The sequence below is a fragment of the Scyliorhinus canicula genome, chromosome 14 (assembly GCF_902713615.1).
Source record: "Scyliorhinus canicula chromosome 14, sScyCan1.1, whole genome shotgun sequence".
NCBI classification, from domain to species: Eukaryota; Metazoa; Chordata; class Chondrichthyes; order Carcharhiniformes; family Scyliorhinidae; genus Scyliorhinus; species Scyliorhinus canicula.
In genome coordinates, this window is record NC_052159.1 from 31,556,902 (window position 1) to 31,576,031 (window position 19,130).

General features: G+C 45.5%; 1 protein-coding gene across 1 annotated transcript in view; it reads right to left on the reverse strand.

Moving 5' to 3' along the window:
* LOC119977287 (anosmin-1) overlaps window positions 1–19,130 on the reverse strand; it is a 237,095-nt gene that overhangs the window by 199,279 nt on the left and 18,686 nt on the right. Inside the window, exon 2 of the mRNA XM_038818033.1 lies at window positions 13,694–13,741. Within this exon, the coding sequence (XP_038673961.1) occupies window positions 13,694–13,741 (48 nt within the window). The remainder of the gene's footprint in view (window positions 1–13,693; window positions 13,742–19,130) is intronic.

A 19,130-nucleotide genomic window follows, 5' to 3' on the forward strand; every position in this document is an offset into this window, starting at 1 on the left:
CATGGTGCCCAGGTGGCACCGGGGGTGCCAGGGCACTGCCCAGCCAGAGCCTGACCATCCAGAGGCCCCTGATTGCCAGGGAGACCCCCCCAAGTGCTGACACACCTGGTCCATGTTGGTGGAGACCAGTGCGAAACAGAGCTCGCTCAGGACCTCCAAGGCATGAACATTAGATCCCGGGCCTTGGGTAACTCCGCTGCGGACATAGTCAAGTGAGCCTGACTGCACACTTGAATGTGCAAATCTGGATCATGCCCATTAGATCTCGCAAGGTGAAACAAGGTTGTTAAATCAAGAGAGAGGCCTCTTGCAAAATTTAACAATCTCATTGCATCCTGAGTCTAGAACGATGAGACCAGTAGATTGCGGCCCTTGTCTCAGAGCTGTGCAGTGAATAAGCTTTACATCACTGGCAGTGAACAAAAAACTTTTAGTGCTAATTTTTACAGAAAGCTGATAAATTCCAGAAGCCTGCTTGAATGTCTGTTTTAAAAGACAATCTTCTGATAATAGATTTTAAAGGAATCATAGAATCGCTACAGTGCAGAAGTAGGCCATTCAGCCCATCGAGTCTGCACTTACCCTTCGAAAGGCCACTCTACCTAGGCCCAATCCCCCGCCCTATTCCTGCAACCCCACCATAAGGGGCAATTTGGCATGGCCTGTCCACCTAACCTGCATATCTTTGGATTGTGGGAGGAAACCGGAACACCCGGAGGAAACCCATGCAGAAACAGTGAGAACGTGCAAAATCCACACTGACAGTTACCCAAGGCTGGAATCGAACCCGGGTCTCTAGCGCAGTGCGGCAGCTGTGCTAACCACTGTGCTACTGTAAAACATTAAAGTTTTTCATGTTCAGCATCCTAAAAGGTATAATTCAAAGAAAGCGCCTAAGAAAACTTGCAGCACAGTGCAGACTCGATGGGCTGTACACATTCCGCATTGTATAAACATTAGCTTTAAACTTGGGTAAAACTAGCGTCAGTTCCCTGCAGGATCCAATGGTGTCCGTTAATTCAATCATGATCCTTCAAACAATGAGGGCACCACAAATTGACAATAACGTGATTTTATCAGTTAGTGAGCGTCGAAATGACAAGGTTTACTTGCACCATGGTTAGTTTGTGGTTCAGACAACACCAAAGCATGGATTCATTGGAAGCAATTTCTGTTCATGTAGATCGAGATGAGTAGCTCTCTTTCCCATTTGTGCACTGTCTACTTTGCCGTAGTGTTTTGGCTGTCCTGTGGCCCATTTAATATTTTTTATAGTCTGGCGGATGCTTTGCAGTGATGATGTTGCGAGTATAACATCTGTCACACGTTATGGCTTTTTATCTATCTGAGATTTTTGGGACAAATGGGAGTAAAGGGAAGGAATGGGGCTACCCAGAATCTTCGTAACTGTTTTAAATTTAAAGCGTTTAAAAAGAATAACTTGCTTTAAAGAATTGCACTATGATTTGCTTTTGTGATGTATTATGGAATGGTCGTTACTGGGTTTGAGCTACATGATTCTTTACACTGTAAATTTCCCAGTCTTGTCTAGTCTTGTTGGGAGGAGCCTAGAAGGCTTCCCATATTCCAAGCCTAATTTTTTTAAAATAAATTTAAAGTGCCCAGTTCTTTTTTTTCAAATAAGGGGTAATTTAGCGTGGCCAATCCACCTGCACTGCACATCTTTGAATTGTGGGGGTGAGATCCATGCAAACACGGGGAGAAAGTGCAAACTCCACACAGAGTGACCGAGGGCCGAGATCGGACCCGGGTCCTCAGCGGCGTGATGCAGCAGTGCTGACCACTGTGCCGCCCCTTCCAAACCTAAATATAGAGGGTCCAAAGATTTATGGTTAAATCGACCAAAATCAACTGCACAGTGGTTACCACTGCTGCCTCATGCCAGGGACATAGATTTGATTCTGACCTTGGGTCACTGTCTGTGTGGAGTTTGTATGTTCTCCCTGTGTCTGTGTAGGTTTCCGCTGGGTGCTCCAGTTTCCTCCCACAGTCCAAAGATGCGCAAGTAAGGTGGACTAAATTGCCCCTTAATGTCTAAAAATGTGAAGATTAAGTGGATTGGCCATGATCAATGTGCAGGGCTACGTGGTTAGGGAGGGGAAGTTGGCCCAGGTGGAGTGCTCTTTCGGACGGTCAGTGCAGACTCGATGGGCTGAAAGGCCTCCTTCTGCACTGTCGGGAATCTATGGATTCTAAGTTGAATAGAGAGGTCCTGAAAGATAGCAGAATATTGCTGAAAGTATTTTTTTTTAAAGTATGCTTTTGAAATAAATCTAACTGAGAATTATACAGTCAGTGCAAAAACAGTCCAGAAGGAAATGGTTTGCACATCTTACAGTCAAAAGATGCTGCTCCCAAGAAAGCATCTTTATTTCAAAGTGAATTTCACTTTAAGCATAGCAGAAAGGATAAAGATATTCCACACATATTTCCTCATTCAGGAAATATGCCTTTGTGACTGAGGGATTGGTGGTGAAAACATTTGCAACAGGAGTCATTATTCTACACAAAGACAAGAAGCTGTCATGGCTATAATAACGCAGATTAGCATGCATATAACATATCTTTTATTCATAAATTCATAAATAAAACATTTCGTACCAATAACTGTCAAACTTTAAACAAACAAACGCTTTATATTATCTACATTTTAAGATATATTGCAAATGTACTGTTTGATCATTTTAAACAAATGCTCCTGTGTTACACTTAAAGCCACATCTATAAAACGCCTTGCAAAATGAATTTATGTCACATATTGTAGCCGAGCATTGTTTTCAAATTGTCTGTATTCATTCTCTATTTTAACACTGTTCTAAATTACGCGGTAACAGTATGTTTAACATTATAATAAGAAACATCTCATTCCTCAGTCAAGGCAGAGGGATTGTGCATCACTGCAGCATGAATTAATTTTTGCACTTGACAGTGATGGAGAGCCAGAGATTCACCTCTGCCCTTGAAATAACAGACAGACACGGACAGTGATTTGCCTACTTGCTACTCCAAACAGGCAGCTGTCATTCAGAATCCACCCTTTATTGGATTAACACTTGACACAATTTCAAAGCTCCAACTGATGAACGAGATTGGCAGTGGCTCTTCATGTCTTTATTCCAAACACATTGGAAAGTTTGGGGTGCACAAACTGTAGCCAGCAGTCTTTTTGCAGAATAGTTTTAGTGCCTTATACACAATATTTTCTCATCACAACAGAGGTAACTGTTAAACCATGAGGTTACTGAGGAATATATAGAGAAAAATGAACATTCCAATGTATGGGAAAGCATGTAGATGACTCCAAGTTGGTGTTTAACTGATTCCAAAGCCTTGCGGAATTTAAATTAAAAATTCAGCGTACCTGTTTTTTCATCTAAGGGGCAATTTAGCATGGTCAATCTGCCTCGCCTGCACATCTTCTGAGTTGTGGGGGTGAGACATACGCAGACACTGGGAGAATGTGCAAACTCCACACAGATAGTTAACCGGGGCTGGGATTGAACCCGGGTCCTCAGCGCCGTGAGGCAGCAATGCTAACCACTGCGCCACTGTGCTGCCCAAGCCTTGCGGAATTGACTCTGCCCGAGTGCACCACTGTCTGTTGTTGCTGTCAACATCTTTCCGTCTACGCAAGATGGTGAACATGGAACAAACAATCCATTTCCGATGAGCCGTCTTCAAATCGCACACCTTTGCTAATGGCTGAAGAGGCTAATCCTTGAGGGGCAGGTTCTCCAAAAGTGCCACAGTTGAATGTTCCAAGTGTGTTGTAGATTATTGTTTTTGCCTTTGGCACCTGTTGCTAAGCTGCTGTAACCACTGGCCATCGTGTCGGTGAATGCCAGCCCCCTCGAGGTGTCATTGTCCTCTGTTACTAGCTAGTGATTCCCAGGTGTGATAAGCAATGTCTAGGACCTTGATCTCTCTCTTGGGCATCCCTCTGGTTCCGGCTACCTTGCCACACAGAATGCCCTTCGGTATGTGACTGTCTTCCATGCTGTGGGATGGCTCAAGTCAATGAAACAACCTCTGATTGATGAGTGCTAACAAACGTGGGAGTCCTGCCTTTGACACAACTGCCAGATTTGTGATTTTATCTTCCCATGATTCACCACAGACTGCAAAAATGGAAATTATTGAGCTTCCTTTCTTGACAGTTGTAAACCCATGTTTCACAGCCACACAACAAGATGCTGAGAACACAGGACTTACAAGCCATCAACATGACCCTGAAGGCCAGCTTGATACTACTCTATGCATGTTTTGGGAGTCAGTCAAAGGTGGTAGCTGCTTTCCTCATGTGTGTATAAAGTTATGCATCAAAGGACAGACCATCCCTACTAGCTGTTACTTTTATACAAGACACTTATGTTTGGAAATTACTTTGTAGGATTGATCAGCATTAGGGTTGTAACAAGGACAGTTATGGGGGGGGGGGGGGGGGGGGGGCACCACACATGCTGTGAGAATCGCTCATGAGCATATCTGGAAAACATCCCTCACCCTTTAAAAATAATTTCAAAGCACAATGTTCTGGCAGACTCAGCGACTGAATATTGCAAAACCTCACGATTTCTGAATGGGGCTGCAAACGGTTACATTTGGTGGCCATTTTGGTTGAAGGTGGTTAAAGTGCAGAGTGTCACTTAACAGAGGGTCAACGTCTCGGATCATGGGCTGCGCACATGGGAGTACATCTTGGGTATGGAGGTTTGGAGCTCAGGGAACACTTAGGTGAGACTGGAGATTGTCCAATTAGCCAACATCAAAAGGAATGCAAAAAGGGCCTCAAAACTCTCAGACCGTGCTCGATTCTCAAGTAAATTGCAGTGTGCGACTCTTACAGTAAATAAATGACAAAACCGTACAAATAGTGATCAATGATGAATCACAACAGAGGATGGAAATGACACGTGTTCTGTTCTGCATACTGATGTCAGAATATGTTTTTCAAACGATATACAGGAGTATACTTATAATGTTAAATCACTGTGTCTGGTGTTAGAAACTAGAGATAATTTTAAGTAAGTTACATGTATTTGTATTAGGAGTAAGTTTTAAATTTAAGTTTAATTTATATTCTTTATTTTTGGATTAAAAAGGTGAAACCTGGGTCTAGTTTCATTTTACACTGGAGAGAGCAGGTCTGGAGCTGTTGAGATACCTGGGGCAGGATTCTCCCGCAATCGGCAGGATGGCCTGACGCCGGCGCCAAGAAAGGCGCGAAGCACTCCGGCGTTGGGCCAACCGGAAGTTCCGGAAACCTCCGACCCGGAAGGGGCTAGCGTAGCATGACGCCATTCGCGATGGCTTCTCCGGGCCGGAGATTTGAAGAAGCCCCAGGGCCCATCGCGTCGCGCTGATTCTCGCGATTCTGCGAGGTGCGTTTCCCGTCGGCGGGGTTTTTCAGTGGCCGGCGAATACGGCAGCCGCACTGCGGGGGGTTCGGAGAATCCCGCCCCTGCATTTTTAATGAGGTTTTACAACCCTGAAGTAATTTATGAAAACTTTCCAGCACTTGGTCCGTAGCCTTGTTTACTATGGCGTTTCAACTGCTCATCGAAATGCGTCTTACTAGTGTATTAATTTGTCTGGAGACATCATTATATTTGACAGGCCAGCAGATTCCATGCTAAATTATTTACTGGGTCTGTCGTCAGTTCAACATTGAATATGGTATTACCCACAGTGCTCCAAAGATGCTGAGGCAGGTACCAATCAACAATTTTTTGCCTACTCACATTTTGTCTACTTCATTTTTCAACTGCACATTAAAGTGAAACTTTTCACCTCATGAATTCTAAAACATTCAACACAGCAAATAGATTGGTAACCAAGAGTAGGTCGGTGACTTCAAAAAGTACTAAGAATAGGCCATCTGTACTCTCCATTCCTGTAACCTATACCTATCCATCCAGCTATCTTCAAATGCCACCCTACCAACATATTTAAATTAAATCTCACATTTATTAAAAGATCAAAATCCACACCACATTGAAGAACGTCTGATCACAATTACACCTACTTTATCAGAATTGCAGTTTTTACAACAACTTATATTTATGTAGTGCCTTTAACGTAATAAAGCATCCCAAGGTATTTCACAGGAGCATTATTTTTAAAAAGGCATGACACCGAATCACTGAGGAGATGACCAAAATCTGGGTCAAAGAGGTAGGTTTTAAGAATTGTCTTTAAGGATGGAAGTGAGGCAGAGAGGTGGAGGGAGGATATTCCTGAACTGAGGGTCTTGGCAACTTTAAGGCACAACCACTAATCAGGGATGATCAAGAGGCCAGAAATAGGTGAGTGTGGATATCTCAGAGGGTCATGAAGGTGGGGGAGATTACAGAGATAGGGCCATGGAGAGATCTGACGTACTGACAATAGCCTGTAAATGGCCATTAAGAATAGCTCACGGGGCAGCACGGTGGCCTAGTGGTTAGCACAGCTGCCTCACGGCGCTGAGGTCCCAGGTTCGATCCCGGCTCTGGGTCACTGTCCGTGTGGAGTTTGCTCATTCTCCCCGTGTCTGCGTGGGTTTCACCCCCACAACCCAAAAATGTGCAGAGTAGGTGGATTGGCCACGCTAAATTGCCCCTTAATTGGAAAAAATAATTGGGTAATCTAAATTTATAAAAAAAACAACAACAAAAAAGAATAGCTCACTAAACTCTGCCTCAGCAAGACCAGAGTACCTGCTACTGTCTGTAGCCTAGTCAAAGGTAGAGCAACCAGCTATAAATTTTGACATATCATAATCCAATGATTCCCAATGACTGACCTGTCTGAACTCATAAGTCTTGTATTTTTTTGGAATTAAGCTTTGTTAGATGGATCGTAGAAAGAATAAAGATACAGGGCATGTTTGTGATCAAGAACACCTCAAATATGTCACATGCTATTCATTACGACAGGCACCTTCCTCCACTATAAGTTAGTACCTCAGATCTACCAGCCCTAATCACCTGGTTGGATGCATCGACGAAACAAATCTGGAATGAATACTGCCAGTAACAAGTGCACTCATGTAGCAACGTCAGTCAGGAGTTTCCATTTAATGAGATCCTGGCTGATCTAATTGTACAATCAACATCACATTCCCGCCTACCCCTGAAATCATTTAACCCCTTGCTTATCAAGTGTCTATCTACCTCTGCCTTAAATAGTGAAGCGGAGAAGTGTAGAGAGGGAATTCCAGAGCTTGGAATTCTGGAGACATGACCAACAATGTTGGAGCAATTAAAGTCTTGAGAGGCCAGAATTAGAAGAGCACAAATATCTCGGAGGGTTATGGGGCTAGAGAAGATTATAGAGATAGGGAGGGGCAAGGCCACAGACGTCCTTCCTTATCACTGTAATCTTTTCTAGCCCCATAACCCTTCGAGATATGGGTGCTCTTGGTGAGAGTTGAGATGAAAATGAAAAATGAAATGAAAATCGCTTATTGTCACAAGTAGGCTTCAAATGAAGTTACCGCGAAAAGTCCCTAGTCGCCACATTCTGGCACCTGTTACAGGAATCGAACCGTGCTGCTGGCCTGCTTGCAAAGCCAGCAATTTAACATTGTGCTAAACAGCCCCTGTATGCAGACAGAAGAATGTTTGGATTCCCTCAAGTTTCTAAAAAGGTGGAATTGTTTATTCTATCAAGGCCAACATTTATTGTCCATCCCTAATTATATTTTCAGAGATAGTTAAGAGTCAACCGGAAATGGTGCGTCTGGAATTACATGTAGGGCAGACCAGGTGAGAATGGCAGATTTCCTTCCCTAAAGGACATTAGTGAACCAGATTTTTTTTTTTACAACAATTATTGTTAGTTGTCATGGTCACCCATCTCTGAGACTAGCTCTATAATTCTAGATTTTATTAATTGAGTTCAAATTCCACCAGCTGCCGAGGTGGGATTTGCACCCGGGTCCCCATACTATTAGCCTTGGCCTCTGGATCACTAGTCCAATGACAATATCCTATGTGGGAGACCAGCCAGATGTATGTTGGAATAGTCGAGTGTAGAGGTAACAAAGACATAAATGAGGATTTTGGCAACAAATGAGGCTGTGCTGATGTCAGGCAATTTAACGGAGGTCAAAATAGGTGGTCTCTGTGATGGCCTGAATATGTGGTTGCAAGTTCATTGCAGGATCAAATATAATGCCAAGGTTGTGAACAGTTTGGTTTAGTCTCTGACTGTTACTCAGGAGAAGGATAGGATTGGAAGCTAGGAAATGGAACAGGAACCAAAAACGGTGACTTCAGTCATCCAAATATTTAAAAGAACAAAGAACAAAGAAAAGTACAGCACAGGAACAGGCCCTTCGGCCCTCCAAGCCTGCGCCGACCATGCTGCCCATCTAAACTAAAATCTTCTACACTTCCTGGGTCCATATCCCTCTATTCCCATCCTATTCATGTATTTACTTGGAGGAAAGTTCTGCTCATCCAGTAGCCAATGTCAGACAGGGGGCGCGATTCAACAAAAAGTCTCCCAGTGTCATTTTGGGTGGGTTTAGTGGGGTGTTTCCCGCCAGGCTTTTAGGTTAGATCTAAACCTGGTTAGTAATTTTTTGGGGGCCTTGGGGAGTTTCTCCCCAGTCTAGCCGACACTTAGAATTGTTTTTAGCAGTGGGGAGCTGAGCTGGTCAGCGAGCCCAGCTGCCCAAGGATCACGGCACCACTTTGAAAGGCTGTACCAATCTCTAAGTTAGCTTGCGGGTCGCCCAACCCCCTGGCAATACTACCCCCCCCCCCCCCCCCCCCAAACCTGCAGGCATAGGCATTAACACCACGTGAGGACAGCCCGCTACGGGGGTCATTGAGGGTCCTCAACCCTTCAGCCCCCCCCCCCCCTACTTTCGGGTTTCCCCCTTTTAGTGCCTCCCTCCCTTCACTCTCCAACCTTTATGATTCATTTAAATATAATAATCTGGATCATGCTCTTGCTGGGCGCCGCAGGTCAGGTGTCTTGTGCAAGGCTTTGTGCCCAGCGCGAAGCATGATTTAGGCCTCCCGCGATCTACACGGAGCGCCCAGATTGGCGTCGGGCGGAATGCAGTGGCAGAATTGTGCCCAAGGAGTCCAACAATTTAGCAACTATGGAGGATTCAGGAGAGGTGGTGGCAAGGTAAGAGCTGGGTGTCACCAGTGTACATGTGGAAATTGGCAGCACAGCAGCATAGTGGTTAGCACTGTTGCTTCACAGTGTCAAGGACACGGGTTCGATTCCTGGCTTGGATCACTGTCTGTGCGGAGTCTGCATGTTCTCCCCGTGTTTGCGTGGGTTTCCTCCTGGTGCTCCGGTTTGCTCCCACAAGTCTCCACAGACATGCTTGTTAGGTGAATTGGACATTCTGAATTCTCCCTCAGTGTACCTGAACAGGGGCCACGTGTGGCGACTAGGGGCTTTTCACAGTAACTTCATTGCAATGTTAATGTAAGCCTACTTGTGAAACTAATAAAGATTATTATTATTATTATTATTATTATTATTATTATTATTATTATTATTATTATTATTATTATTATTATTAACCATTATTTTGGATGATGTCACCGAGGGACAGAAGTAGATGAGAATTAAAAGGAGTAGGAGGGCAAGGTTTGAGCCATCGGGAATGCAAAGGTAATGTTGGAGAAGCCACTGTATGTGATTCTCTGCATGTGGTTGGACAGGTAAGAATGGAACTGGGTGACAGCAACCAGCCAAATGGATGGCAATGGAAGGCCTTGGGGGAGGCTGGTGTAGTCAACTGTGTCAAGAGACTACAGTAAGGTCAAGAAGGACAAGGAGAGATTGTTTACCTTTGTCACATTTACAAAGGACGTCATTTGTGGCTTTGCTAAGCACCAATTTGGTACTGTAGCAGGAGAGGAAACTTGATTGGATGGATTTGAAGATGAAGTTCAGCGAAAGGATTTGTGATATGGCAGCACGTTCGAGAACCTTCCAGAGGAAAGGGAGGTTAGATTTAAGGGTAGTTTAAAAGGATGGTGAGGCTAAGAGTTGGCTTTTATTGAGGGGTGGAAGTGATGATGGCAAATTAAAAGTTTTAAACATGGGGACCAGGAGGGGATGTTCAATGGGCAATAGTTTAGTGGGAATAGTGTCGGGAAAGTTTGCAGGCGAGTCTCATTGACAGGAAAAGCTCAAAGAGAGCATAGCAGGATATGGGAGAGGAACCAGAGAAAGATGCAAATTCAGGGTCAGGACAGGGGAGGAGGTTTTGCCTGGTCAGCAACTGCCAGCGAACAAAAATTGGCTTTTCCGAACTTATATCACTCTGAAGATATAACTGCTCCCATTCCAACTAGCTTTAAGTCAGATTACTCTTCCCCCATGGAAATAATTTGTGGCTTCAGGATAACTAGATTTCTATTGCAGCATTATCATCACTCAGCTACTGCTCCCTGTCCCAACTTCCACAACCTAATCCCCAGCTTTGGGCCTATTCAGGCCTAATCCAGCCTTGGTTTGTCCAAGGCTCAAGTGCACGTGGTCTTGCCCTGAATCAATCTACGGCTTTAGGTCCCATAGTACTGGCTGATTTGGAACTCAGCAAGTGTCCAGGGATGTGGTTGGTGCAATCTGACTGCTTGAAACTAGTTTTAGCCGGAATTCTCTCGCCATTCGGGATTCTCTGGTCCTGCTGGCAGCAGCCCCCCCCCCCCCCCCCCCCCCCCCTTCCTGCAGGTTTCCCGGTGACGTAGAGTGTCTTCAATGGGAAATCCCATTAACAGCAGTGGGATCAGAGAATCACACCGCCAGTGAATGGCATGCCGCTTCCCATCGCCAAGTAACACGGCTGGGGGACCGGAGAATCCAGCCCATATATATAGACCAGTAAGGCCTATAATGTTATGGTTTCATGGACATAGATTCACATTGAGTTTTATATATATGTGTGTGTGTGTACATATATATATATATATTTAATATATATCAATACACCTTGTGAATAAATTGCTAAATATTTCCGGATAAACCTCTAGCAGTTAATTCTCTTCGGCGTTCGTCATAATACAACTGGAATGAGTGAAAACGTTTTCATCAATAATTATATTCAATAAAGTTGTCATGAAGGCAAAGTACTGTCTGTGCGGAGTCTGCACGTTTTCTCCATGTCTGCGTGGGTTTCCTCCGGGTTCTCCGGTTTCCTCCCACAGTCCAAAGATGTGCAGGTTGGGTGGATTGGCCATGCTAAATTGCCCTTGAATGTCGAAACAAATGTTAAGTGGGAGTTACTGGGTTACGGGGATAGGCTTCAGTAGGATGCTCTTTGTAAGGGCCGGTGCAGACTTGGTGGGCCAAATGGCCTCCTTCTGCACTGTAAATTCTATGATTCTATGATTACGTGCATAGAAAAACATTGCTAATATAAAAACAGGATAAAACTGGCAGATGATCGAAACAGGTTTTTATTATAAATAATATCTGGGGAGTTGTGGTAGAGCCGGGAGTGCAGGAGGCGAAAGAGGCCGGTGTCCTGGCCTTTGCGTCCCTAGTAGCCCGACGAAGGATTCTGCTACAGTGGAAGGATGCAAGGCCCCCAAATGTGGAGACCTGGATCAGTGACATGGCAGGATTTATAAAATTGGAAAGGGTCAAATTTGCCCTGAGAGGATCAATACAAGGGTTCTATAAACGATGGCAGCCTTTTCTGGACTTCCTGGCTCAAAGATAGGTAACTTGGTCAATAGCAGCAGGAACCCGGGGGGGGGGGGGGGGGGGGGGGGGGGGGGGGGGGGGGGGGGGGGGGGGGGGGGGGGGGGTTCCTTATTGTAGTGTCTATTCTGTAACTTTATATTGTGTTAATTTGCGTTGTTGTTAAAATGCTGTGTTGTTCATGGAGGTGGGGCGAATGTTTATGATTGTTAACATTATTGTTATTTTTGGTATTTTACTATGGTGCGTTATTGTTGTATAAATTCAAAATTTTTCAATAAAAATTATTTCAAAAAAAAAAGTAATATCTGGTTAATTCGGATTGATTTCAAAGCAGCAGTCTAATTCCTAGCTTTGAATGGTGACGACTGGTTCTGCTCGGTTGCTCAAAGATCACTGGCCCTAAATTTCCCTAAATTGTTTGAACTTAACTCGCACCATTTCTAGCGATACCTGAACTCCTATTAGATGATAGTCTGAGGTATTCATTATTTTACAGATATTCATTTGCAAACTATTACTCGACAAAGGAAAAAATATTGCATCTGTTCGATATATAATCCAGACATATGTGGTAGAGAGTTGAATGGAGTCATGCATTAAATATGAATTTATAAATTTTAATACATTACAGTCGAGTGCTAGAGCTCTTCAAAGTGCTACACTTGCTTCGAATGATTGAATCTCAACTCCTTCTGTTCTTGTCACTGATGTGCTGTGCCAGACAACTGATGTGAAGACAAAGAAGCTGACAGCTTGTCTTCACTCATTCTTCACGTCTTTGAGTGAAGTAATCTTCGGGAGCTACAGAAGGTTGATCCTCCCATTGTATCAGTGTGAAAGGGACAACCGGAGCCTCCAGTTTCCAGTGTTATTCTGACCCCGGATGGTGCCAGTACATTGTCCCCTCTCACCAGGAGTCTTGAACACAATCTGACCAGGAAGATATGGGCTTTGTTATTGTGTGATCTATTGGGGTCAAAGAGTCAGCGAGGATCATGACAAAAGGTGTCGGGACACTTTACCAAGGAAACACAGACAAATAGCGACTGATGTAGATCTTCGCTACTGTTCAAATGAACTTAAATCATTGAGGGGTTTGTCATGTCCTTTCGCCCCTCAAAAATCTTCTAATTCTGCAAACGGATTTCATCAATAATTAACTCTGTTCACATATTATTGGTTTAAAATGTTAAAAGGATAGGGTCAAGCGAGATTGTTTTTGTCACAAAATGAAATCTGATACTTTTTTTCAAGTGTTGAGGTTAGCTCTTCCTCCCCCACCCCCCTGGCGGAGATTGTAAATGAATGGCCCATTAGGGGAGGTCCCATGTTCAATCCACTGTCTCTGCGGAGAAGTTTTTTTAAATTTAAGGTCCCCCCAATTATTTTTTTCCAATTAAGGGGCAATTTAGCATGGCCAATCCACCTCACCTGCACATCTTTGGGTTGTGGGGGGTGAGACCCATGCAGGCACAGGGACAATGTGCGAACTCCACATGGACAGTGACCTGGAGCTGGGATCGAACCTGGGACCTCAGCGCCGTAAGGCAGCAGTGCTAACCATTGCACCACTGTGCCGCCCCTCTACAGAGATAGTAGATCAGTTTGACTGCTAACAGAGCTGCCATTAGTTTCCGGAACCCTCCACCTGACGAGGATAACATCAGCAATGGTTCTCATTCATAAATAAGGAGTCAATAAGTCCAGCTGGGTGAGACTGAGAGTAGACATTTCTACAATTTCTTGCCACAGGCAGACAATCGTGGGCATTCATTGTGTCAGGGAGAATATTTGCTTGACTGGGCGCTGGGTAGCGGTAAGGGCCTGTGCAACCCCAACACAAACAGGTACCTTTTAAAGAGCAGGCAAGAGGTGGGACAGTGCAGGTTCAGGTTCAACTGAAAGTGTGTCATGTGTAATGCATGTTAAATTGCTTGTTATAATATTCACTGTACTAATGATGAGGGAAGTATTTACACATCACAGATCATAGCAGTGCACTCACCTTTGAGCATTGCTTGTGATTTTGACACCAATTCAGGGATCCATTATTCTGCAAAAAAAAGGGGGGGAAATCTGTTAAAACAAGAGCAGGAGTTTTAGATTTTAAATCAGTGACACATTCTGTAGTTAGACTTCAATTGACAGCAGCCTACACCAGTATTTAACTATTTCTTTTAGCTCAGCTTTGCGATGATTTCTGTAATAGTTCTGCATGTTGGTGATTTCCTGCAGGTACTATCTGAATGGTCTGCAAAAAATATTCACATGCCAGTGTAAATTTTCCTCCCTTATAGTGGCCCCACCCCATACGTCGCATATCAAAAAAACACTGCAGAGACAGAATCTATAATTTGGATACTTGAAAAAGTAAGGGCTCTAGCTTTCCAATGTTCCTGTTTTCTGATGAAAAATTAAAATGAAAAATGAAAATTGCTTATTGTCACGAGTAGGCTTCAATTAAGTTACTGTGAAAAGCCCCTAGTCACCACATTCCAGCACCTGTTCGAGGAGGCTGGTATGGGAATTGAACCGTGCTGATGGCCTGCCTTGGTCTGCTTTAAAAGCCAGCAATTTAGCCCAGTGTGCTAAACCAGCCCCTGATCACAGGGGAGTGAGCTAAACGTCAAGTGTGCAGAAGTGGAATTTTACTAACACTTGTGCATCATCGCCAATAATTGTGTATCATATCATTAACGCTGATATATGTCCGGGTGCAAATTTTCATTACGCATTTGCCTGCTGCTCTCATAGGTCATGAAGGTCAGATAAGCCCCAGGTTTGGATCTGATGGGGCAGATTTTAATGCCTACCTACCCTCCTCCTCCCCATCCTCCCACCCCGCCGGAGAGTTTGGAGGCATGGGGGCATTTAACTGGGTAGGACAGCATGTGATGGGAACCTCGCCACATTCACTCCTCCGCCCAATTAAGTTTTGGGCCAGAAGGCTGGCAGGAAGCCTTCCTGCCCAGGTGCCAATTGAGGCCCTCATGATCATGAATCACAGTGAAGTCCTGGGCACTTGATTCCTGTGGGACTTCGCCAATGGAGGAGATGCGGGGCTCCCACCAGTTCTCCACCCAAATGGCGAGATCCTATCGCTATAGTTGTTAACTTGCACCTAATCTGTGCTCAGCCAGAGCAGCAATAGTGAGAGGGGTATTATAATTAGTCAGACATTCATGCGGTAGGGAGGAAGGAATCAAATCACCCACTACTGAAAGAGAAATAACATCAAACAGATGAAGGCAAAATTGGGTTTGCCTATAAATAGCCCCACAAAATTCATTAGGGAGGAAGGAAAAATCACCACTCCTGTTTGCGACTCAATGATTCTTGACAGAATGTGTACATGAGTAGATGCCATGGTGGCACAGTAGTTAGCACTGCTGCCTCACAGCACCAGGGACCCAGGTTTGATTCCGACTTTAGGCGACTGTGTGGAGTTTGCATGCTCCCCCCCGTGTCTGCGTGGGTTTCCTCTGGGTGCTCTGGTTTTCTCCCACAGTTCAAAGATATGCAGGTTAAGTGGATTGGCCAGGCTAAATTGCCCTTTAGTGTCCAAAAGCTAGATGGGGTTACGGGAATAGGGCAGGGGAGTGGGCCTGGGTAGGGTGCTCTATCAGAGGTGCATTACAGACTTGATGGGCCAAATGGCCTCCTTCTGCACTGTAGGGATTCTATGATAAGAACCAGATGAAAATAGAACTTGACTGTGAAATCTCCCACGGTGCGACTTTCACATTTCTGCCCAAAGTCCAACGGGACTTTTGGCCGCTCTCCAAATTTTCCTGTCCGCCCACGACAGTAACTGCCACTGGTGGGTCTGGAAAAACCCAACCCCAGGAGAAAATACCCCATCAACGTGCAGTTTCAGATCTTAAAAAGAAGTTAGGTCTCAACGAGCTGATCGTACCGCGAAAAATATACCAGTAATTCTTTCAAATGCGTCATTATGAAGATAAATCAACACCATTCGGCTCTGACACAAGGTCAGAACATCATTAGCTCTGACACAGCATGACCATAACTGCCACCTGAAAGACATTTTAATAATACCCCACTCAAGAAGCCATAAAACAATCAATCATTGAAACTATTGTGCACAGCTACCCATGGAATATTTTGAATCATTTTCCCAACATATCATTTTTCCAGAGAGCATTTAATTTTAATTACTGCATCATTTTATGATCTAATTGGTGTCTTGGTGCCTCAAGCACGCTGTTTCCCAATCTCCCCGCCCACTAAGTTTTACATTACAGGAGAGCCAACTTAGTGATGTAGCATCGCTTAAGGGCTGCAGTGAACTTTGATACTTTTGGTGGAAAGGTACAATTGCCCTGAAAAATTGAGCAAATCTAAAAATCTTGGATATTCCAAAATACAGCTCTATAATTTAGTAGTAATTTGTGAAGCATTATTTTTGCTTCCAAAGTCTTTATTGAGACTTAAAATGGGATATCTTGATATCGATGATAAGGAATCCAGAAAAGTGGGCAGCACGGTAGCATTGTGGATAGCACAATCGCTTCACAGCTCCAGGGTCCCAGGTTCGATTCCGGCTTGGGTCACTGTCTGTGCGAAGTCTGCACATCCTCCCCGTGTGTGCGTGGGTTTCCTCCGGGTGCTCCAGTTTCCTCCCACAGTCCAAAGTTGTGCAGGTTAGGTGGATTGGCCATGATAAATTGCCTTAGTATCCAAAATTGCCCTTAGTGTTGGGTGGAGTTACTGGGTTATGGGGATAGGGTGGAGGTGTTAACCTTGGGTAGGGTGCTCTTTCCAGGAGCCGGTGCAGACTCGATGGGCCAAATGGCCTCCTTCTGCACTGTAAATTCTATGTCTATGTCTGTCGCAAAAGCTGAAATATGTTAAGAAAATGTAGGGGTTTCGCCCCCACAACCCAAAGATGTGCAGGGTAGGTGGATTGGCCACGCTAAATTGCCCCTTAATTGGAAAAAAGTAATTGGTAACTCTAAATTTAAAAAAAGAAAACGTAGCATGATGAAAGGCCAATCATTCCTGAAATCAGATCCATGCACACGTATGATCAATCCTATCATGGGCCCCATCTCAATTATCACATAATGCCGTATCTGGGTCTCCAATGGGTAGTCTTGGCCCAACTTTACTTCCCTGTAACTGACAAAAACAGAATGGTTGAACAATGAAAATGATCAGAACCTCCTGTTGCACACTATTGCTGCCAGAAACACGCACATCAATAATCTTCAACTTGACATACCTCAGTTGCATCTTTTTTTTTAAATGACTATTATTTTTTAATTTTATTATTAATAATATAGTATTATTTTTATATTTTTTTACTTAAATCATTCTATATGTTAAGCTGCTTGTACTGAACATGTGGAGAGGTGGCTTTCAGGATGAAAATCACAACCTCCTGCTATTAAATACTGTACCCTAAAAGACGAAAAGACATGACCCGTGAGTGATGCCTGACAGTGCAGAATGGCTGATTGTCAAAGTGCAGCTAGTGGATGGAACTTGGGCATCTACTGACATATTTCAAACACATCTACTGTTAGATGGAACTGTGACAACGTAAGTTACATTTCAGAAGGAAAGGTTAAAGTGCGCAATGTTCTGGTTCAGAGACTAAGTGCTCCCGCCAGTGGAGAGTCGGAACATTTTTGCACTAGCTGCTAGGAGCGCCAGGAAGGTACAATCCATCCATACAATGGGCCAGCACGCTGCCGGCGTACACCCGCCTGAGTCCCGATTCCTCAGGCATGTGATTCGCTGGGGTTGGGAATCCCATTGGGAGCCTGACAAGGTGGAGCAGCTTTTATGCACTCCCACTCATCCCAGATTCTCAATCCAGCCAAGAAGATGGCTGCAAGAAGACTTGCACCATGTTTCCTTGATGCGGACATCCACAGGAAGTTAGACGCTGTTGAGGAGAGGAGGGACACCCTCTTACCCTGGGTGGGGCAGCGACAACAGTCAGCTGTTATGAATCAAGCCTGGGATGAGGTGGCAGATGCAGTGAGTGCTGGACACCTCACCAAGTGGACCGGCATTCAATGCAGGAAGAAGATGAACGACCTCCTTCAAGCTGCTCGGGTGTGTAACCACCAGTGTGACCCAGGCATCACTCCGGCCATTGGCCCCTGACCCTTATAGCCAGTAACATTCCACCTAACAGCATGTCCCTCAGACCCCACCCTCCAGAAACCTCGGGCAGGATTCTCTGACACCCCGCCGGGCCGGAGAATCGCTGGGGGATGACGTGAATCCCGCCCCCGCCGGCTGACGAATTCTCCGGCACCGGGGTTTTGGTGGGGGCGGGAATCGTGCCACGCCAGTCAGCAGCCACTGGCAGCGGCTCCCCCCCACCCCGGCGATTCTCCGGCCCACAATGGGCTGAGCGGCCGCCCGTTTTAGGCCGGTCCCGCCAGCGTAAATTAAACCTGGTAATTACCGGCGGGACCGGGCTCTGCGGGGGGCCTCCGCCGTTCTCGGGAGGGCGTGGGGGAATCTGGCCCCGGGGGTGCCTCCACGGTGGCCTGGCCCACGCTCGGGGCCCACCGATCCGCGGGCGGGCCTATGCCGTGGGGGCACTCTTTCCCTCCGCACCGGCTGCTGTGGACCTCCGCCATGGCCGGTGTGGAGACGAACCGCCCTGCGCATGCGCTGGTATGACGCCAGCACACACTGGCGCTCCCGCGCATGGCATCCCTTCGGCGCCGGTTGGCGCGGCGCCAAGCCCCTTCCGCGCAGGTTGGCCCGGTGCCAACCCCGCCAGCCTAGCCCCTGAAGGTGCGGAGGATTCCACACCTTCCAGGCGGCCCGACGCCAGAGTGGTTCACGCCGCTCCTTGGCGCCGGGACCGCCCGCCCTGCCGGGCAGGGGAGAATCCCGCCCCTCAACTACTTTCAGCGGTAGTGAATTCCACAGATTCACCACTCTCTGGGTGAAGAAATTTCTCCTCACCTCATAAAAGAATTACTCCTTATTCTCAAACTATGACGCCTAGTTCTGGACTCCCCCCACCATTGGGAAGATTCTTTCTGAATCTAATCCTATTAGAATTTTATACGTTTCTATGAGATCCCCTTCTCAGTCTTCTAAACTCCGATGAATATAATCCCAACAGACTTAATCTCTCCTCATATGACAGTCTCGCCATCCCAGGATTTAGCCTTTTAAACCTTCGCTGCACTCCCTCCATAGCAAGGACATTCTTCCTCAGATAAGGACACCAGAATTGCACGCACTATTCCAGGCATGGCCTTACCAATTCCCTGTACATTTGCAGTAAAACATCTCTATTCCTATACTCAAATCTCCTCACCATGAAGGCCAACATACCATTTGCCTTCTTCATTGCCTGCTGTACCTGCACGCTTACCTTCAGCGACTGATGCACAAGGACACAAAGATCTTGTTGAGTATCCACCTCTCTCAATTTACACCGA